The sequence below is a fragment of the Neovison vison genome, chromosome 2 (genome assembly GCF_020171115.1).
Source record: "Neovison vison isolate M4711 chromosome 2, ASM_NN_V1, whole genome shotgun sequence".
NCBI lineage: Eukaryota > Metazoa > Chordata > Mammalia > Carnivora > Mustelidae > Neogale > Neogale vison.
In genome coordinates this window covers 150629-171198 of record NC_058092.1, presented here as the reverse complement: position 1 = coordinate 171198, position 20570 = coordinate 150629, and the positions used below count along the sequence as shown (strand labels likewise).

The window sequence follows — 20570 nt, the reverse complement described above, 5'->3', positions numbered from 1 at the left end:
CGAAGCCCACAGAGCCCGAGAAACATGTTTATTGTTCATGTTGGCTCATATTGCTGTGTGGGGTCTGGGGCACCCTGTGCTCAGCTCAGTGCAGGATCCAGAAGACACATCACGCCCACGAGAAGGAAGCTTGCATCATGCCCTTCTTGGGAGTGTGCCTGGCTGGGCAAGGTAGGGGAGGCCTGCAAAGCCCAGGCTGGAAGGGTCTGCACCTGCTCAGAAACCGCCCCCCACCCCTGCAACCCTGGCCTGCTGCTCTGCACCTGCCCCCGCAGTCCCTCCAGTTCTAGAGTCTGAGCTCACCTCTGACCCATCCGCAATCCAAGTGTCCACCCCCACTGCTCGTTGGTGCCCCCAGTGGAGCAGGACACCTGGGAAGGCAGCTTGGTCCCAGAGACACAGGACACGTCAAGGGGAAACGTGTGAACTAGTAGGTGCTGCGCGGTTCACCAACCGATCGATAATAAATAAATAAATAAACTAGGAAGGAAGTAAACGGCGCACACGCACGCACACGCACACACACACTGAGCAGTGAACACAGAAGTGGCGAGCCTCGACGCAGAGACAAGGACAGACAGGGCAGGACCTTCCTGGTGGGGGCCGAGCACCCCGCCCCTGACACGCGAGGTGCTTTGGCCGCCCTGTGGAGCTTAAGGCATGTGGGAGGCCGCGGGGCCGGGCCTCTGGGCAGTCCGCGCCGCGGGTCAGAGGCTGGTGGACGACACGGACAGCGTGGGCGAGGAGGGCGGCGGGAAGTTGAGCAGCTCCAGCACTGCCACGCCCACGCTGCTGCGCCGCGTGAACATGCAGGACGCGGCCACCCACTTGTTGGTCCTCGGGTTGTACTTCTCGATGGAGTTGAGGCTGGAGCTGCCATCGTTGCCCCCCACGGCATAGAGCCAGCCGTCCATGGCCACCAGGTCGTGCGTACTCCTGGGGCGGGGTGGGGGCGGGGAGGTGAGCCGCGGGCCGAGAACTGTTCTCTGAGCCTCCCCGGCGCGAGGGGAGGAGCCCCCGGGGGCGGGGCCGGGCGCTGGGCGGGTCGCAGGGAGCTGGGCAGGACACACGGGGCAGGGCGGGGCCCCGGCGCTGGGTGGGACCCGGAGCTGGGCGGGGCCCTGGCGCTGGGCGGGACCGGGAGCTGGGCGGGGCCCTGGCGCTGGGCGGGACCGGGAGCTGGGCGGGACCCTGGCGCTGGGTGGGACCGGGAGCTGGACTGGACGTGTACATGGATAGGAGGCGTGGACACATCACACGGGCAGGAGGCCTCAAGGCAGACCTGGGAATCTGGGCGGGAGGCAGTGGTGACTGGGGGACACTCCGGGCCCGTGGGGGAGGGCCAGCGCACCTTCGGATGTTCATGGGGGCCACGCTCTCCCAGGCACCGGCCTTAGGGCTGTACCTCTCCACAGAGTTGAGGCAGCTGGTGCCGTCGTTGCCGCCGGCCACGTAGAGGGCCCCCTCCAGCACCGCCACCCCTGCTGAGCTTCGTCGGCTCAACATGGAGGCCACGGGGGTCCATGCATTTCCCTGCGGTTGAGGGGGCCAGCTGGGGGCAGACCCGTCACCGGCCTCCCTCCCCCTCCACAGTGCAAGAACCCTACTCTAGGACAGGGTGTCTGTGCAACGGGGTGGGACCTAGAGGGCTGATCATCTGGGTGATGTGGGTGTTCGGAGTGAGGACCTCAAGTCGCTCTTGGAAAGGGAGATTCATGGGCTTGGGGTGTGTTTCCTACCTGGGGCTCATACTTCTCCACAGTTGCCAGGTGTGACGAACTGTCGTAACCACCCACAGCGTACAGGTTCCCATCTGCAAAGAGTCAACGTGCCCGTGGTGTGCCTGCTATGTGTGGGGTCCCCAGGGTGGGGCAGGTGGGGGTGGGGTGGACACAACACAGAGCAGGTCCTGTCACCCACCAAGCATGGCCACACGCACGTATCGCCTCCGGGTGCTCATGGCAGCGATGGACGTCCATGTTCCCGTCAGAGGGTCATAGCGTTCAGCACTGTGGACACCAGGCCTGCCGCTGACCTTGAGCAGTGGCAGAAAGGCTGCCCTGGTCCCAGGACCTGCCCTCTCCCACGGAATGATTAAAGTCCCATCCTGGGCAGTCACAGAGACTGATCCCAGAATCCCACCGGAGCAAGTAGCAGGCCCTCTGGGTGGGGACAGGGGCCCCTAGCTGGCCGCCTGCATAATCCTGGGCACGTGTCCATGTGGTGCCCAGCCCCTAGGCTGGGGGAAGAACTTGAGAGGAAAAGAAGGGACAGCTGGGCTGGTGCAGATGAAGAGACCCAGGGTGCCCTGGGGACTTGAGTCAGGGTGGATCCCTCTTTGCTCCCCTCAGGCGTGATCTCTGCAGTCCTGATGCAGCCACACCTGCAGCCGAACCAACCCCAAGAGGCCACCCGGCCCTGACCCCGGCCACTACCTGTTGAGGCAGGAGGCCCCATCGTAGCCACCAGCTGCATACAGGAGCCCGTGCAGGGCAGCCACACCCAGGCAGCTGCGCCTCGTGCCCATGGACACCTCAGGCTGCCAGGTGTTGGTCACAGGGTCGTACGACTCTACGGTGGCCAGGTCTGAAGTCCCATCGTAACTAGGGGAGGGGTCCGCTGCCGGTCAGGACTGGCCCAGTGGGCATATGCTAAGCCCCTGACCCAAAACCAGCATCCACACTTACCCACCCACAGCATATAGCCGGTTCCCAACTGCTGCCACGCCCACCCGGGCCCGGCGCGTGGACATGGAGGCCACCACGTGCCAGCGGTCAGTGCGCGTGTCATATGCTTCACAGTCTCCGTGGATGGCGAACAGGCTCCCACCACCTAGGAATGGGGAAGTGACGGGGCGGGACAAGGGACCCAGGGAGGCAACGGCTGGACGTCTCTAGCGCAGCTCAAGGTCAAGAGTACGGGGGCTCCAAGGGTGGGTGGGGATGAGGATCGGTGAGTGGGTCATACGGCACGGGGTTCTCCACAGGCAAACAGAGGAGCAGGTGTGGGGTGGGTACAGGATGTGACCAGCGCGGTATGAGGTAGGGTTGTGCTGGGCTCAGGGACAGAAGCACAGGTCAGGGATGGGAGAGGAGAGGGAGGGCATGTGGGGGAGGGTCCTGGACCCGAGGGGACCAGGCAGGTGAACATACCCACGGCGAAGAGCACGGGGCCGGCGCCCTCACAGCGCCGGGGCCGCGTACGGCTGGTGCCCAGAACACCCCTTTGCTCAGGCAGCAGGTGGAATTTGAGGGCCTCGATAAGCAGGTCCTTGCAGTCAGGATGGTGCCTCACCAGGCTCTCAGCATCCACGTGGCCCAGCAGGAAGTCCCGGCTCAGCAGGGGCAGGCGCACACACTTCATGAGCTGGGACACAGGGGTGCCACGGTCAGGCGGCAGGCCCCAGGGAAGGGCTCCCCCTCAGACGTGCTGGCTCTTCTTGAAAACGTCTCTGCATCACTCCTGTGAGGGGGTCTCTGTACACAGCAGACCCCAGGGGCACCCAGGTCCTCAGCCGCTATGTGTCCCCTCCTAAGCACAGTGGGCCCCTAGGTGCTGGCCTCACCCTTGGCACATGCTGTCTCCGAGCGTCCACGTCATGTTTGACCCAGCTCAGGACAGCACGGTAGACGTCCTCCTCTGAAGGCACGTTCAGGCTGTCGCTAGAGACCAGTTCCAGCACCTAGGGGTGGGGACCCTCAGACCTGAGATCTAGGGAGGACTTTGGGGGCCCATGGAGCCCTGAAGGTGCCCGGGAGGGAGAGTCCAATGGGGAGGCCAGTGTTCCTATAAGAAGGGACCAAGCAGGGTCAGGAACCAACCACAGACTCGGTTCCCATGGGCCCAGGCCCAGAACAATGCTAGGGATGCAGAACCAGGGCCCACAGGCTGTAGGCAGGGATGTGGTCAGAAGAGGATGGGATCTGAAGTCAAAAATTGAAGGTTTGGGTGGGTCAGAAGAAGGGGGTGTGCTGGGGGTGGGGTGGGGAGAGGGCAGGGGATGGGTAGTGAGGCTGGAATGCGGGTCAGAGGCTGGAAATAAGGGTTGGGGGGCAAAGGGCCAGGTCCGAAGGGCCAAGATGAAGGAAGCCAGGAGTCCTGGGGCTGGGGCCAGGGTCTAGGGACTGGGTCAGGGTCGAGGTGGTGCCCCCGCTGGCACGTTACCTGCTTTAGTGGCAACAGCATGAACTCCTCGGTCTTGGCCACATCCACAAAGTGCTGCAGCACGTACCTGTGTGCGGCCTTGAGCAGGTCGCTGCATGAGTGCGTGTCAGCAAAGCCCCGGATGCCCAGACAGTTGGAGGGGTCGAGCTGACTCAGCAGGAACTTGCAGCAGGCGTCACGGACGCCATTCAGCTGCAGGAGGCTGGCAGCTGGGAGCAGAGTCTGTGGGGTGACACGAGAGAGCGAGCAGGGGAGCAGGGACAAGAAAACGGGCCACGAGGGACTGAGGGAGAGGCACGGGGAAACACCAGGAGCTGAGGCACAGGGGCCCAGCGGAGCTGTGCGAGGGACTGAGGGAGAGGGAGACTGAGGGAGGGACCAGGCAGCCTCACCTGCACGTTGCCTTCGCCCACCACAATCTCAGCCGTGTACGCAAACTGCACCAGCTGGTCCAAGGCCTGAGGGTCAATGTCATGCAATGTCACGTGCGTCTGGCGGCTCTCACTCATCTCATCTGTGGGGACAGTGGGTCAGGCCGGTCCCTGCCCGGGGAGATCTGCAGAGCCCCCCGAGTGCCCAGACTGGATGTGGGGGTACTTGCTTGTGAACATGGCGTGGAAGTAGGGACTGCAGGAGGCAAGCACCACCTTGTGTGCTCGGATCTCCTTGGCCGCCACGTGCAGGACGATGTCACACAGGAGGCCACGCTGCCGCATGCGGCTCATGGCCACGAAGGCATCGTGGTAGTGCCGCTTGGAGTTGTGGGACACGGTGTGGCCCTCACGGCTCAGCAGCTGCACTGCACCCTCCATTGGAACTGTGGGCCGGGCCTGGCGAGGACGCGTGCGCTCTGCCTCCGGACTGCAGACGGGCAGGGCCAGGTCAGACGCTCGCTGCGGGGAGCTGCTCACCCACCCCTGAAACTGCAGCAGGGCCAGGGCACCGAGGCGGCAGCCCCCTCCCTGCCAGCCCCTACCTGGCTTCCATCAGGAACCACCCCCCTTCTCCTTCACATACAGGGAGCCTCCCTAGAAGTGCAGCAAAGCTGCCCCACACCTGCTCTTCCGCTGAGGTCCAGTCGCACCCGATGCCAGCGCTGGCCCTAGCAGCTTCCTCTGCCAGGACACCTTCTGGCGCCATACTCCCCTCTGCCCAGGTGTCCCCACAGAATAGCCCGTCTCTGCCCCTAACTTGTAAGAACCACGTTCCCTTCGCCCTCTTTGGGACCAGGCGCTCCTCTGTCACTGGCCGCCCTTCCCGTTCCCCATCAGGGTCCAGTGTCCTCAGCACGGGCTGGGCGCACAGGATGTGCACCAAGCGCGACTGGCTAAGGCTTCAGAACAGCTCTGAAGACGGCCCCTATGCCACCAGCAGGTCGACCCTCACCCGACCCTCCCCGGCGGCTCCACCCGCCCCCCCCCGCCCCCCCATCCTGCAGACAAGTCGCCCAAGTCTGAGCGGCGCAGCCGGAATTCAAGGGCGGCGGGAGAGGACAGCGCCTCCGAGAAGCAGCCACTTCTGCGCGCCCGGTCCCACGTCGCTGCGTGCGCGACAAACGGGGGGAGTTGCACCTCCAGGGGCGGGCCGAGCCTGCGGGGCGCCGAGGCCGCCTCCTCCGGGCAGCCAGCCAGGGTGGGCGCACGCCCCTCCTCGTCTCCCTCCCGGGCCCGCTCAGCCCCTGGTCTGGCGCACGGTCCCCAGGCCCTCGGCCCACTTACGCCGGCGGCTGCGGCTGCGGCTGCGGCGGCGGCGGCGGCGCCTCCGGCCCAGGCCCCGGGCTGCCGTGCTCCGGGCTTTGCGTCCTGCCAGCCGGGCGCTCGCTGCGCGGCTGCATGGGCTCGGCTGCCGGACGCGCCGCGACCCGCGGAGAACGCGCAGACGAACCGACCTAAGACGGCCGGAGGGCTGCTAGGCGGTGGCGGCCGGCTCAGCGTCCCTCGCTCCCGCCGCCCGCCCGCCCGCAGCCGCTGTTTCTCGGCGCCGCCCGCCCCGCCTCCCGCGCTGCCCGCGTCTTCGCGGACGGAACGCAGCGCGGCAATCCTCCCAGTCCGCGTCCGGGCGCCCCGCCCGCTCCCTCCTCCGGGAAGCCCCCGCGGCCCCGCCCGCGCCTACGTCGGAGAAGCCACCCCGACCGTCCATCCCCGCCAGTTCCCTTAAGAAGCCCCGTCCCCGTAAGCACCCTGGACGGCCCTGCTGCCCTTGGGGCCTGTGGCAGCTCGGTGCCACGTTCTGCCTGCTCCCGTTGTGACCCCAGGCAGGCCAGTTTGCCCGGCCGGCCTTCGCTGGGTTCGCTCCGTGAACCCCTACAAGTACCAGGCCTGGGACTGGGCGCCAGCGGCGGGGGTGGGGGGGCGGGGGCGCAGGGCCCGGGGGATCTGCCCGGAGTCACGCCTGCTCCCAGGAAGCCCGCGGGATCGGGCGTTCCAGGCCCACACACTCTGCCCTTTAGGGGGCGGGGATAGGAGGGCATCGTCTGGTTCTCCCGCCCCTTCAGCAAAGCGGCCTTCCGGACTCTGGGCTTCTGGACCCGCCTTCCCACAGGCGGGGCAGGGAGGAGTGGCCGCTCCCGCCCAGCCCACGCTGTGGACTTAGGCAAATTCCCGGCGGAGGACTCGGAGGACCCAAGTATCAGGCGCAGTACTTCCCGTTCGATTTGGCCAAACGGGCTTCAGTAACAGCTCCGGGATCGGTCCACTGCCCCCCCCCCCCGCCGCCGTGGCCTGTCCAGTGAAGCAGAAGCGACTCTCATCATTCTGACCCTCATTCGATGCAGGCGAGACTGGCCTGGCCATCAGAGCGTCATTTTTTCCCGGCGAATTGCCCACCTACGCGGCTAGTAGTCTGCTTTTCCTGCGAAGCTGGGCTCTTTATTATTGATTCGTGAGAGCTCTTTGCATAGGAGTCCTGTCTGTCAATGTCTTCCCCGGGGCGCATTTCGTCCGGCGCCTGTGCATTGACCCCCTTCCAGGCACGTGCTTCTGGAGCTCTGGGGAGGCTGTGGGCAGCAGGGGAGAGGATGCCCCAGGTCCTGGGCCTCGTCTTCCCTGGGGCAGGGGATGTGTGAGCAGCCGGCCAGCGTTCCATCCCGTGCAGTCCTGCCCGACTTTCGAGATCGACAGCCCGACACTCAGCGATGTGTGCGGGAGCCGTGACTGAGTCCGGCCTGCGCCGTTAGCCTCCATCCGGCCGGCCACCCTGGGAGCCCGGAGCACCGAGGATGTGAACTTGCCCTCCCGCCTGGATGCCACCGGAGCCTCCGTTGGAGAAACTCAGAGCCACCAGTGGGGCGCGGCGGGGCGGGGCCGAGGGCGGGGCCGGCCCGGAGGAAGTGCGGCTGCCGGACGGCATTCTGGGGCCGGAAGTGGGGCGCACGCGGCTGGCGGGCGGCGATGGCGGCGGCGCGGGCCGGCAAGCGGTGAGCTGGGGGTCCGGGGGCCGACTGGGTCCTCCGGTGCCTCCTGGAGCGTCTCCGTGTCCCCGGAGCGGCAAGGCTGGGCGGGCCGGGCCGGCGGGGAGGCCTGACCCGGCGGTCGCCACCCGCAGGCGCCTGGCGGAGCTGACAGTGGACGAGTTCCTGGCTTCGGGCTTCGATTCCGAGTCGGAGTCCGAGTCCGAAGGAGCCGCGGGAGCCGGGACGCGGGCGCTGCGTGGAGCCGGCCGGAGGCGGGATGGGCCGGGCGGGAGCCCCTCGTCCAGGTGAGCGGAGCGTCCCCCGCGGGTCGTGCGTGAGGCCAAACCCTTTCCCTGTCCTGGCCCGTCGCGCGGGTGGGGACCGGGGACCTCCGACCCCGCGCCAGTCCCCGCGCTCGTTCGTGCCTGCAGCGCTTGCGGCGACGAGCCGCCTCCTACTCCCGTGTGCGTCCATGCCTCACCCTCTCAGAGACCCGCCCGTCCCCGCTGGGCCCAGGCGGGGGGAGGGGGGAGCAGGGTCAGCAGGGGGCCCGTGCGGGACTCGATCTCAGGGCGCTGGGACCGTGACCTGAGCCCCAGACAGACGCTTCACCGACGGAGCCCCCAGCGCCCGGCGGCCGGTATCTTGGGCGTTCCCTGGTGCGTCCTGAAAGGGTCCCTTTCCGGTCTGGAAGAGGTTCGGCAGCCCGGGGGGAGCGGGGGCGGGGTTAGGCCAGAAAACGAAGTGTGGCCAACGGCCAGGAAGCCGGGGTTCGAGAGCTAGGGCGGAGGTGCGCGGCCCCTGTTGCTGGTGGTGCAGAAGGACCCTTGAGCAGCTGGTCAGTGGACAGAGACCCGAGGGAGGAGGCCACCAGACGGGGGAAGGGTGCTGGGGTGTTTCAGGGATTCGGAGCGGCGGAGCTGCTGAGGTGGGGGCAAGCTTTAGGAAGGAGGAGCGACGGGGAGAGTAAGGGTGGCCCGGAGACCGGTTGGTGGGGTCAGACCTCGCAGGCCGGTTATGCGACGCGCCGGTCACAAGGGAAGTTCTCTCAGCGTTTTACGCTGTGGGGTCATGTCGCGAGACAGAACGCACAGGGTCCCTTGGGCTGCTGTGTTGAGAACAGCCTGGAGGCGGCGGGTGCAGAGAGAGGGAGAGCCCCCCGTGGCAGGCGGGAGGTGGAGAGATGTTCTCGAGGAGGCGGGGGCTGGCAGGGGTGTTGCTGCGGAGAGCTCAGGGCACTTTGCTGCTGGCTAGGGAGAGGGGCGTCTCTCCCGGAGAGCCTGCGGAGGTCGGGTCATGATGCGGGAGGTGGAGCAGAGGGTGGGCAGAGCGAGTCCGGGAGAATCTCGGGGGCGGTGTCGTGGGCGTTGGGTGGGACGTGCAGGTGTTGGAGCGCGTACAGAGAGGCTGTCGGAGGCGTGCGTCCAGAGTTGAGGGGCGAGGGGATCTGCTGAGGGCGCGACCCTGGAAACCGCGCCACGTTGGCTGTCCGCAGCCCTGGTGGAGGGAGCCGTCGGGCCCGGTAGCTTCTCTGTGGACGCTGGCAAGCTTCCGGTGTGGAGGCCAAGAGGCCTCTGCCCCCACCCCTGTGGGCTGCGCCGGTCCGTTGTGCCTGATGACCCCCACCTTCTTAGCCGGCATAAAGGTCGAGCATCTGAGCATAAGGACCAGCTCTCTCGGCTGAAGGACAGAGACCCCGAGTTCTACAAGTTCCTGCAGGAGAACGACCAGAGCCTGCTGGACTTCAGTGACTCAGACAGCGCGGAGGACGAAGAGGGCCAGCTCCACTCCCTGCCGGACACGCTGGAAGTGAGGGCCTAGGCCCGACGGGTGGGGCCAGGGGCACACTTAGGGCCCCTGCCCCTGCTCTAGCCTGGCCCTCTGTCGGGTACAGGAAGCCAGCGAGGAGGAAGATGCGGCGGCGGAGGGTGGGACCCCTCGCGGACTGAAGGGGAAGAAGCGGGATTCTGCTCCTGTGACCCTCGCCATGGTTGAGGGATGGAAGCAGGCGGCGAAGGTGAGGCGCGGCATGGGGTGGGCGGTTGGACACCACCGCCACCTGCTTTAAGAGGAGTCTTCCCTGGCCCCGTTGCAGTGACTTGGCTCTGTGCAGTCGGGAGGGGTGGGTGGGAGGAGGCCTTCTCCGAGCACTGGCACTGGAGTCCTCCTTAGCACATTTCCTTAGGCTGAGAGGCTCCAGGATCGCACTCTGTCCTTCGGTCAGAGATCCTGGGGGCTCTTCTGCTTTCTTCCCCTCCACTTCCCTCTCAGGTGCTCCCCGGTGCCTGAAGTCCACTGCGGGCAGGACACACTCTGCCTTTGTCGGTCCCTGGAGCCAGAGCCCTTCTTCCAAGGTTTCTGTGGGAAAAGGAGAGGACAGAGGGAGAGTTCTGGATACCACCTGTCATAGGTTGCCACCCAGATCTCGGACCCTCAGCCTCTCCCCTCTCCCCTCTGACCCTGAGCCAGGCTCGCTTCCCTTCCAGGAACATTTTGGACTCCTCTCTCTGTTCCCTGCGTGTGTCTCCATAACAGGGCTTCCGCCGCTGCTCCACGTCTCAGAGTGTGGGCAGGGGGCACCTTTCTCTTTCAGAGCAGGTTTCTCTGGTTGCCTCATGCTCTGTCTGACATGGCTGACCCCACCCCCCCGACATTTTGGGTCCTCTTAACCCCTTTAGCATCACCTTACTCCAAAGCTGTTCCACGAAGTCGTGCAGGCATTCCGAGCTGCTGTGGCCACCACCCAAGGAGACCAGGAAGGTGCCGAGACCAGCAAATTCCAGGTCACGGACAGTGCTGGTGAGCTGGATGAGGGGGCGTGGGATACGGGCCCCCTGTTCCGCCTTCTGTACTGTGAATGGCATCTGTGGTCCCCTCGTTGTAGTGTTCAATGCCCTGGTCACCTTCTGCATTCGCGATCTCTTTGGCTGTCTCCAGAAGTTGCTGTTTGGAAAAGTCCCAAAGGACAGCAGCAGGTGAAGGGAAGAGGGGAGGTAGGGAGGTGTGGTCAGGCCCCTGCACTGGGGAAGGCAGAGACCTTGTAATCTAGGGGTTCTCTCTAGACCCAGCCAGGACAGAAGGATGTTGAAGGAACGTAGAGCCGGGCCCATTGCAGTGTTCCTGGGAGAGGCTGGGCACACGGGGCCAGTTGGGTGGCTCTGTCCTCCTTTCTTTTTCCTTTCCTCTACCCAGAATTTTTTAGGGGGCCCAGAGTGCGTGCTTGGCTTTGCACCGCTAGTTTTCTGGGTCGGGATTCTCTCTTTTTTGATCTCTCTTTCTTTCTTTAAATGAGTATCTTATCCACTCCTTTGCTGTTCGCTTGGGGAGGTGTCTGTGCCCATATAGGTCGGTGCCTTTTCACAGCTGAGTTTCAGAACCTTAAGTTCCGTGTTAGAGGAGACGAGGCTGTGAAAAGTCTTTAGATGGGAGAGAAGAGCGGCAGACCTTTGGCAAAAGGGGAGGCCCATTGGCCTGGGAGGGCCATGCAGCCACGTGACTAGGAGGTAGTGAGGGCCTGAGGGTCAGACTATCCCCAGACACCAGAAAGAAGGCTCCAGGGAAGGGTCCTGCGTTACCTTCTGGAAGGGAGGCTTGGGGCGGTGGCGGACCTGGAGACAGGGGTATCTGGGTCTGGTGGAAGTTTCCAGGGTGAGACTCGTGATCAGGATGGCGCCGCTTTGTGGAGGTGGCCCTGGGGGAAGGGGGCAGGGAAGCTGACAGACAGGTGGGGCGGGGCTGGCACTGGCCAGGTATGGACTCTTGTGTGAAGGGGGCTGCATGGGAAGAGCCATCACCGGGAAGGGTGGTGGCTTTGGGGAGAAAGTGCATTGTGGGGGCTCACTCAGACGGCTGTGGGTTTGGTCTCTCTGTAGGGTGCTGCACCCGTCTGGCAGCCCACTGTGGGGCAAGCTCCGGCTGGACATCAAGGTTTACCTGAGCTCAGTTATACAGGTGTGGTTACAGAGGGGAGAGGGCCTGCTGTGCCCCACGGGCCGGTCCTTCCTTGTCTCCCGGATGGGCGTGGGCTGGGGGCCTCACGGCCTCTCCTGCTTCCCCAGCTGGTGGCCTGCGTGGCCGAGGCGACAGTGGCAGCGGCCGTGCTACGGCATGTCAGCAACTCCGTGCCCTACTACTTGACCTTCCCCAAGCAGTGCCGTCTGCTGCTCAAGGTCAGCCAGCCGTTCCGTGCCAGGGTGGTGGGGGTGCGCGTCACTGCCCTCCCAGCGTGCCCCTCTCGTGTGCCCGTCCCCACCCTGCCCCCCTTGGGTTCTGTCTCCGTCCGCTCTTTGCTCCTGGGGCTGCAAAACCAGTCCCATAAGGGGGTGGCTTTCTGACGTTTCTGATGAGAAGCGAAGCAAGATGTACTCTTGTTTCCCCCTCATGTGCTGCCTGGTACTGCCTTCACGGGGTTAGTTTTATGTTTTTGTTACTCCCAGGTTGAGTTCTGAGTGTTCTCTTCTGAGATGCTCTGGGAAGGGCTGTCTCCCAGCAGTGACCACGGGGCTCTTTGGCTTGGGGAGGCGGGGGCAGGCAGTGACATCTTGCCTTCTGCAGAGGATGGTGGTGCTCTGGAGCACAGGGGAGGAGACGTTGCGTGTCCTGGCCTTCCTGGTCCTCGTCAGGGTCTGCCGGCATAAGAAGGATGTCTTCCTGAGTCCTGTTCTCAAGGTAGTGCGGGCCCAGGGCTTCTGCCTCTAGTGCCCCCGAGTCTGTGTCCATCAGGGTCTAGGTTGGAAGTGCTGGCCTGAGGGCCGGGGAGCTGCCTTTGTGGTTGGTACCCTGTGTTGGCACTGCGGCTCGGGGCTCACCCACACCGCCGTCCTCGTTCCCTCCCTGAGAAGTTGGGGACCGTGGCAGGGATGGGAGTTCTTGAACGCCTGGGGCTCCAAATCGGCTACTCCGCACACCTCTCTCCCTCACTGGGTGTGGAGAGGGCGGGGACCGTGCTGCTTGGCCTCAAGCGTGGATGGCCTGTCCCACGTGGAGCCCCTCTAGAAAGCCCTGTGTAGGCCTGGCACATAGCTGGGCTCTTCTGCCTCCCCGCTTCCCAGTCCCTCCACGGCGTCCTGCCTCTTCTCCGTTGCTCATGCCGCGCTCCCCTTGGCCCTCTCCCCTACCTGTAGGGTCCCTCCTCTTGGCACTGCAGACTTTGTTTGAGATTGGTGGCTGCACGGTGTGGAGGCTGAGCAGCAGTAGGGGGCCCAAGGGGCAGGCGGCGTGCAGGGGGCGGGGTCTGCAGCAGACATGGCCAGACTGTGGCTCCCGCCAAGGCAGCAGCTCTGGGAGAAAGGCCCAGGTGTCTGGCAGTGGCTTGGAGCTGGGTGGTGGGTACCTAGGGCCCTGGGAGCTGAGGTGGTTCCAGCTGGGGTCTTTCCTGGCAGCACATGTATATCACGTACGTGAGGAACTGCAAGTTCACCTCTCCCAGCACCCTTCCGCTCATCAGCTTCATGCAGCGGACCCTGACCGAGCTACTCGCCCTGGACGCTGGCGTCGCCTACCAGCACGCCTTCCTCTACATCCGCCAGCTCGCCATCCACCTGCGCAATGCCATGACCACCCGCAAGAAGGTGTGTGGGTGTGCCTGCGGGGCCGGATGGCCCCAGCCTGACCCAGCTGAGGGCCTGAGGGCTTCAGGAAGCCTCCGTCTCTCGGGAGAGACAGCCCAGCATGTGTTTGGGATCAGGACCTTTGCTGGTGGGGGCTTCGGGCATAGGCAGCGGCACGGGGCAGGGCGTTGAGATCCCGTGCCCCTGGTGGGTGAGGAAGAGCAGGGCCTTGCCAGGAGCCCCACGCTGAGCTGGAGATGGCCCTCGCTCTGTGTGCAGGAGACGTACCAGTCTGTGTACAACTGGCAGTTTGTGCACTGCCTGTGCCTGTGGTGCCACGCACTCAGCACCCTCTGTCCCCGGGAGGCCCTCCGGCCCTTGGTGTACCCCCTAACCCAGGTGGTGATCGGCTGCATCAAGTGAGTTCTGCTGGGGCGGTGGCCCTGACGTCGGAGGGAGGCAGCGTTCCGTGGGCTGCTGTGGGGATCGGGCTCGCTACAGGGGAGGCATCCTGGACGGCCAGGAGGAGCTGCTGCTCTGGGAGGGGCTGGGCCATCCCTGGACCCTGGGTCTGTTACTGGGCAGCGCCTGAGGAAGTACTGGGGGGTGGTGGTGGTGTGGTCTGTGGCCTAGTGTCCCCGACTGGTGCATTCTAGGTGATGCTGGGTAGAAGAGGGTAAGTAGCCTTGGAGGGAGTTTGGTTTTTGGACAGAGCTGGGCTGTGTGGTTGTGACTCTTGAGTTGTGGTCAGTATCCAGGGCGGATCCTGGAGGAGCAGCAGGAGGCCAGGTGGCTGCCGTTGTTGGCCAGGAGGGGTCGCCCCTGAGCCCCTGAAGGGGGAGCCGTCCAAGCGGGGCGCAGGCCTGCATTAAAATGAAACTAAGTCTGGGGGCGCCTGGGTGGCTCAGTGGGTTAAGCCGCTGCCTTCGGCTCAGGTCATGATCTCAGGGTTCTGGGATCGAGCCCCACATCGGGCTCTCTGCTCAGCAGGGAGCCTGCTTCCTCCTGTCTCTCTGCCTGCCTCTCTGCCTGCTTGTGATCTCTGTCTGTCAAATAAAAAAATAAAATCTGAAAAAAGGAAAAAGGAAAAGGCGCTAAGTGAGAAGTCGTTTGCGGTGTTCTCTCACCCGACAACCGAGTGAGGAGGCAGGTCCTTGAGACCAGGATGTCAGTCGGGGCCTTTTGTCCTGCTGTGTTCTGTGTGGAGGAATCAGAGGGGCAGGTGTGCCCACCCACCCCGCCAGGAATGAGGTTAGATCCCCATGGGTGGGAATGCGTCATGGGCAGCCAGGCCAGAAGGGGGAGGCTGGTTTGGGGGGTCTCTGAGGCTAAGGCCTCTGCTCACCCCTGCTTTCCCATGCTCCCAGGCTGGTCCCCACCGCCCGCTTCTACCCCCTGCGCATGCACTGTGTGCGCGCTCTGACGGGGCTCTCGGAGCGCACGGGCATCTTCATCCCGGTGCTGCCCTTCATGCTGGAGGTGAGAGGGGCCGCCACCGGGGATTGGGGGGGGCGGGGTCGTCCGGTGCCTCCGGGCTGTCTTCGGAGGCACCTCTTGCTGTCTCTGGACCGTCTCTTCCAGAGTGCTAGTTTTCTCATTTGTAGAGCAGGTTCTGGGAGGGCATCGCTCTGTGCGGAGCCTGTGTCGTGTGCTGGTAGGGGCCCTGGCCATGAGGACACGGACGGCTGCTCTGCGGGGCTGGCCTGACGGTGCTGGTTTTAGGACACGCTTGGGTCTGTCCGGTCCAGTACAGTGAGCAGGAGAGCTGGGCCAGGAGCCTCGCTCTGATTCCAAAGCTGCGTTTCTTCTCCTGCGCGCTCCTGGGTCCGTCCGTGTGGACGCACACATCTGTGTGTGCACACGTGTGTGTCCTTGCATGCCTGCATGTGCGTGTAGCTCGGGTACCGAAAGGTGGTCCGACGAAAGCCCAGAAGCCCGCTAGGGCTAGGCCTGGACCCACTGTGCGCTTAGGACTTCACGTCTCCCTGTTAGAGAGGCCCGAGTGCCCCTCACCGCGAGATGGGCCAGGTTAGTGTCTCGGTGGTGTGCTGTGCTCCCAGGGCTGGGTTCTGTGTCTCCTTACCAAGCAGAAGAGAGAAGGGAGCCCCTGAGGGTTCCTACTCTGATTTCTTCCTCTCACGGCTCTTGTGTGGACTGACCCCTGCCCCAGCGTGCCCCTCTGCAGGCCACGTCCCTTCACACCCAGGCCTCTCCTTTCCAGAGAAAACACGTCAGGAGGCAGTTTCTGCCCTGCCCTTCCCGGGTGGGTGGGAAGGTATCGAGAGCAGCCCCCGCCCTGTCCTCACACCACCTCAGGCTGAGCCAGGTTCCAGAGTGCCGGTGTCCCCCCCCTCCCCCAGACGCTGTTACTGCCACAGCTGGGGGCGCTTTTCACCGGGGCTTGCCTTGAGCTCGGCTGGGAACCGTCATCCCCGGCTTTGTGGCATCTTCTGTGTTGGCCGCCCACGCCCTTCAGGACAACATCCTGGATCACCTCGGTGCACGGGCTGTGCGGGGGGCAGGCATGGCTCCCACTCTGCTGCCCCAGGGCACCCTGCAGCCTTCCGCGTTTGGACCCAGGGTGGGCTTCTCCAGGACGCAGAAAGTGATGGATGCAGCTGGTGGTCTCTGGAGGATGAAGGGGCGGCGCTCTGGACCTTCATCGGAGACGCTCCTGGGGATGCGCCCTGGGGTCGGCCCTAGGCCTCGGGGGTGCGGCCACGGGGAGAACGTTGCGGTGGCCGTGGCTGTGTGCAGGTTCTTTGGTTTCTAGATGTTGATTTTTACAGCTTCTTGGCCTCGTTTTAGGAAGGAGTCGATAGCATGTGTGCACTCCTGGTCCCGTTCCCTACAACCAGAGCCCCAGTCGGGGATAAAGTGATGGCCTCAGAGGCCAGAGTGCTGCATCGCAGGGGGTGTGGGGGCCCGCAGGGCTGGCACTGCACGTGGCTGCCCGTCCCTGGTTCCACATTGGGTCTGTAACCCAGGATATGGCTGGAGTGTGACACAGTGGGGCATGTGGCAGAGCAGGCCGGGCTGATGTGGCCTTGGGACAGGTTCTCCAGCAGGTGGACTTTAACAGGAGGCCAGGGCGCATGAGCTCCAAGCCCATCAACTTCACCGTGATCCTGAAGCTGTCCAAAGTTAACCTGCAGGAGAAGGCGTATCGGGTGAGGCTGGCCTCCTTGGAGGGGCACGGAGAGATGCCTTGGGTGGGGGTCCCAGCCGGATGGCATAGGGCACTGAGGTCAGTGTATAGGGTGGCAGGGGTCAGCTGAGTGTGGAGTTCGTGTGGACCTTCCTGGTCTCTTGGGATGGGAGGGGAATGGTGTTCCTTGGCCTTAGCCACACTGAGTGTGAGCGTGGCTTCTGGGAGGCTGTGGGGGCCCGTCCTCCGGTTTCCACCCTGCAGACTGAGTGGACACATCCGACTGCCCTGGAAGAGCGCAGAGCTCCTGTCTCCCCAGCCCCGACCTTCTCCTTTCTTCCCTGCTGCCCCAGGACGGCCTGGTGGAGCAGCTGTATGACCTCATCCTGGAGTACCTGCACGGCCAGGCCCACAGCATCGCGTTCCCTGAGCTGGCGCTGCCCGCAGTCCTGCAGGTGTGTACCCACCGTCTGGGTCCACCTTCCCTTCCCAGAGCCCTCGATGGCCTGCCCCCGTGTCGCAGACGGAGCTGCTTGATGGGCTCGGCTCCCCATCCCCGGAGCGAACAGAGGCGTCCTTGTCACGGCCACACGGGGCCAGGAGCCAGGCCTAGCCTCTGTCACAGGTCCGCCTGCTTTCAGGCCAGGTGTCTTCCATCTCATGGAGGCAGGTGCCTCTCATGGAAAGGACCAGGTGGCACTGCCTGTCCCTGTCTGGTGCTGGTGGCCGGAAGCAACCTGAACAGCCGGAGGCCTGTTCGGCGAGTTGGGCTGGGCTGCTCTCCCCAGAGCCGCGCTGGCCGGAGACGCATCCAGACACAGGGTTGGCTGTGTCTTTGAGCCTTTATTTCTGGGCTCCAGGTCCCAGGGGTCCCAGTGTGGAACAGGGCTTTGCAGACTCTGCTGGTAAGTGTTCTAGCCTTCACAGTCACGGGCTCTCTCCCAGCTGCTCAGGTTTTCCAGTCGTTGTTCCAAGAACCCACAGAAACGCGTGAGTGAGTAGGTTGGACGCGCACCGGTATTTACAGAGACCGGCCGGGGGTGGTCTGACCTGGCGGGTGGCCCTGTGCTGCCCCACTGCTGCTGCCGTGCCTTTGCCTGGCCTCTGGGATGGGCCGTCTGCTCTCCAGCCCCCACAGGCCCAGGCACCAGAGACCGTGCAGCGCCCCCCCACCCCAAATCTGGGAGTGGGTGTGGACGTGGGTCCCCTCCCCAGGTGTGTGCACTAGGGCTCCCCATAGCCAGAGCTGTGCGACACTTGAACCCACGGTCCCTGCTCTCCCGTCTCCTCCCTGTGGTCACGTGAGGCCCAGACGGATTGTGGGGTGCAGAGCAGGTCTGTGTCCGGACCTTGACTGAGCCCCTCTTCCCTCCGCAGCTGAAGTCCTTCCTCCGGGAGTGCAAGGTGGCCAACTACTGCCGGCAGCTGCGCCAGCTGCTGGAGAAGGTGCAGGAGAATGCAGAGTACATCTGCAGCCGCCGCCAGGGGGCCCCCTTCGCCGTGGCTGACCAGCACGCAGTGGTCAGTTGGGCGTTCGGGAGGGGGCGGGCGGCACTGCCTGAGGGCGCCGGTCAGGGCTGGGCTGGGCTTTGGAGGTTTGCCGAGGGTGGGCTGATCCCGAACCTCTCCCCGCAGGACGCCTGGGAGAAGCAGACCCGAGAGGAGGGGACCCCTCTCACCAGGTACTACAGCCAGTGGCGGAAGCTGAGGGAGCGAGAGGTCCAGCTGGAGATCAGTGGCAAAGAGCGGGTGTGTCTGCAGGGCCGTTTCTGGGGGTGAAGGAGGGGGATGTGGGCATGGCCCCTGGGTTGCTCTGAGACCGGGATCCAGCTCCTTGGCTGTGACACCACAGTGGGGAAGGGGGCTTGTGGGAGGGGACAGTCCCAGGGACGATGTCAGCAGGATGGGTGGGGGCCTGTGTTCCAGCGGCAGCCTGTTCTGGGGCAACTCTGAGGGGGCAGATGTCCTGCAGAGCTGGGTGATGGTGGGGGGCTGCTTCTCTCATGACCTGCAGGAGGAGGTGGCTGGAGGCCAAACTGGCTGGGGATTCGGGGGGAGGGAGTGGCTGGACTGGCCTCGGCACCAGAGGTGGAGGCAGGGAGCCACAGGCGGGGCGGTGCCTCGGAGTCTGGGCCTGGCCAGTGGGTGTGGGATGGTGGGACTCGAGGGGACGGCTTCATGCTGAGGGGCATGCCTGTGACTGTCTGTCCCTGTGCGGTCACTGTGGCTCTGCTGTCATGTCTGAGATGGATGGTTGAAGATTTGGAGGCAGAAAGGCGAGGGGCTGCAGCTGGGCCTCCAGCCCGTGGGTGTGTCTGAACCTTTGATGGCACCTTGTGGCCACCGTGTGGTTGGGGCCTCCTCTCCTGCCTGGCAGGACGGCTGTCCCGGAGTCCTGTCCCGTGATGTGGACCAAGAGCTGGCTAGAAAAAGGGGCCAGAGTCTCTGCGTGGGGGACCGGTTTGGGGACCGGTTGGGAGGCAGAGCTTGAGGGGGAATGGGGGAGGGAACGGGACACTGGGGTCGGGCGGGGAGACAGGAACCGAGGTCCGGATTCCTGCCACGTGCCGCATGCTGTGGCCTAGCCATGGCCAGGGCTAAGCCTTGAGATGCAGGGGTTCCTGGGGCTGAAGCAGGGCAGGTTGGGGACTGGGCTGGGGTGGGCTCTCAGAGCCTCCTGACGACGACCCTCGCCTCCTGCTCTGGCTCTGGGTCCTGCAGCTGGAAGATCTGAACTTGCCAGAGATAAAGCGGCGGAAGGTGGGAGACAGGAAGCATGAAGACCGAGTGGAATTTAAGGATCTCTTTGACCTGGACAGTGATGGGGAAGACAGTGCCATGGACTTCTCAGAGACAGGTAGGGGCCCGAGCTCCTTGTGGGGAGGGAGACGGTGGGCCTGGAAGGCTTTCTTAGCTGCCTCATGGACCCAGAAGAGGGTGCCGGCTTCCACCTGACCGCTCCTGTCCACTGCGGCCCTTCTGCTGCTCTGCTTTGGGGGAGGGCTTCCTGGCATTGGAACACGTGCTCCCAGACCTTGGTCCCTCGCTCTCACTCTGGGCACTTGGGAATCCTCTCTACCTGCCCAAAGGGGCCTGAGTGAAAGGTGGGTGGGTGTGGGGCTGTGAGCCTGGCCCAGCCTCCTCCCCTAACGGCCCCCAGTGAGCACCTGCGGGCGGGCCCTCTCCCATGGGCTTTTCTTCTCGGTCCCCAGGGATGCCTGGGTCCCCAGGAGCTCGGCAGAGGGTAGAGGAGGAGGAGGAAGAGGAGGAGGAGGAGGAGGAGGAAGAGGAGGAGGAGGGCAGCTATAGCAGCCAAGAAGCGGCTGGCAATTCAAAAGGTACGTGGTTCCTGGGCGTGAGGGGTGGTGCGTGGCCCATTGAGCCTGCCTGTTGGAAGCCCGAGGGTGTCAGGGGTGTGGCGGGGCGGGTAGGCAGGGCAGTCAGCTGGGAGGGCAGCTCTAAGCTGGGCCCACACCCTCCTTGGGGATACCAGGCCAGCTGCTCGGTTCCCGCTGGTTCTGGCAGCCAGTAACGGTGGCACCAGTAAATTAATTAGGGCTGTGATTAATTAGTGATGAGTAATCTCCAAGGCTGGCTTCTCCCTGATAAAGTGGGATTTATGTAGCCTTGGTCTCTCCCTGCAGATGGAGGCCGGGACACACAGGCGGGCCTGGGCCTCCGGGAACTGCGGCGGCTGGCCCAGGGGCCGGAGGACGAGTTGCAAGACCTCCAGCTCTCCGAGGAGGACTGAGGGCTGCCAGCCTGGGGACCTGCAGGGACTGCGGCGCACGGCTCCCCACTCAGCGGGCAGTCGGGCACAGAGCTTCTTGGCTGGCCCTGAGCCTGGCGGTCAGGGCCCACGCTGCGGTGGGGGGAAGGGCAATCGATGGCGCGCAGGGCTTTATCTTTCCAACTTGGAAGACCGGAAAGTACTGAACCCTGTGCGGCCCCTGCAGTGGTGGCTGTGGAGCCCGTGTCTGCCGCTGCGCCCCCACAGTGCTGGGTCAGAGGCATCAAGACCGTGCGAGGAGCTGATCTGGGGCGGCGCTCTGCCCGACCTCTGCCCCAATGGCAGGCTGCTGAGAGGCGTGCCAGGAGCCGTCCCAGTTCCACACAGAGCTGGCGGGCACGTGGCATGATGGGCCGCCTCTGTGTTCTTCGTCATTCTTTGGTCTGTCCGCAGGTACCCGGGATATGGAGTCCCTGTGCTTGGGCTCAGGTGTGGGTCCCCAGGCTTGTCTGCACCTGGCTCTGTGGCCACCCCCAGAAAGTTTTGGAAACTCTTTTCCTCTTAACTCACATTTTCCTTTAAAAAATT

General features: G+C 64.4%; 2 protein-coding genes across 4 annotated transcripts; one reads left to right on the top strand and one right to left on the bottom strand.

Annotated features, from left to right (window-relative positions):
- Positions 1–13: 13 nt before the first annotated feature.
- KLHL17 (kelch like family member 17) lies at positions 14–6707 on the bottom strand. 3 transcript variants are annotated; one of them, XM_044236870.1, is made up of 12 exons: positions 5883–6217; positions 4766–5025; positions 4557–4678; positions 4165–4386; positions 3566–3682; positions 3153–3366; positions 2688–2832; positions 2436–2603; positions 1921–2009; positions 1740–1813; positions 1352–1533; positions 614–936 (listed from the first exon to the last, which is right to left on the bottom strand). In XM_044236870.1, exons 1-12 carry the CDS (start codon positions 5996–5998, stop codon positions 708–710), a joined length of 1938 nt encoding a protein of 645 aa, XP_044092805.1. In that variant the 5' UTR covers positions 5999–6217; the 3' UTR covers positions 614–707. The 3 variants fall into 3 exon arrangements, with proteins under 3 accessions (XP_044092806.1, XP_044092804.1, XP_044092805.1); XM_044236871.1 differs by lacking the exons at positions 1352–1533; positions 5883–6217 and adding an exon at positions 6344–6707 and having other exon boundaries at positions 14–936; XM_044236869.1 differs by lacking the exon at positions 1352–1533 and having other exon boundaries at positions 14–936; positions 5883–6220.
- Positions 6708–7553: 846 nt separating this feature from the next.
- NOC2L (NOC2 like nucleolar associated transcriptional repressor) lies at positions 7554–20561 on the top strand. The gene is made up of 19 exons (XM_044236868.1): positions 7554–7579; positions 7708–7860; positions 9190–9364; positions 9450–9572; positions 10234–10354; positions 10440–10530; positions 11428–11506; positions 11614–11724; positions 12110–12223; positions 12937–13125; positions 13384–13523; positions 14472–14583; positions 16161–16274; positions 16606–16707; positions 17630–17773; positions 17888–18001; positions 18974–19109; positions 19465–19590; positions 19897–20561. The coding sequence occupies exons 1-19, from the start codon at positions 7554–7556 to the stop codon at positions 20001–20003; spliced, it is 2277 nt and encodes a 758-aa protein (XP_044092803.1). The 3' UTR covers positions 20004–20561.
- The last annotated feature ends 9 nt before the right edge of the window (positions 20562–20570 follow it).

Bases quoted from the DNA above. Each gene is read 5' to 3' on its own strand.
- NOC2L (XM_044236868.1), top strand. From the start codon at position 7,554: ATGGCGGCGGCGCGGGCCGGCAAGCG. The intron at 10,355-10,439 runs GTGAGCTGGATG...CCCTCGTTGTAG, and splicing joins CCAGGTCACGGACAGTGCTG to TGTTCAATGCCCTGGTCACC. The intron at 10,531-11,427 runs GTGAAGGGAAGA...GTCTCTCTGTAG, and splicing joins GTCCCAAAGGACAGCAGCAG to GGTGCTGCACCCGTCTGGCA.
- KLHL17 (XM_044236869.1), bottom strand. From the start codon at position 5,998: ATGCAGCCGCGCAGCGAGCGCCCGGCTGGCAGGACGCAAAGCCCGGAG. The intron at 4,387-4,556 runs GTGAGGCTGCCT...GTCACCCCACAG, and splicing joins TGGGCGAAGGCAACGTGCAG to ACTCTGCTCCCAGCTGCCAG. The intron at 2,010-2,435 runs GTAGTGGCCGGG...TGGTGTCCACAG, and splicing joins GGGGCCTCCTGCCTCAACAG to TGCTGAACGCTATGACCCTC.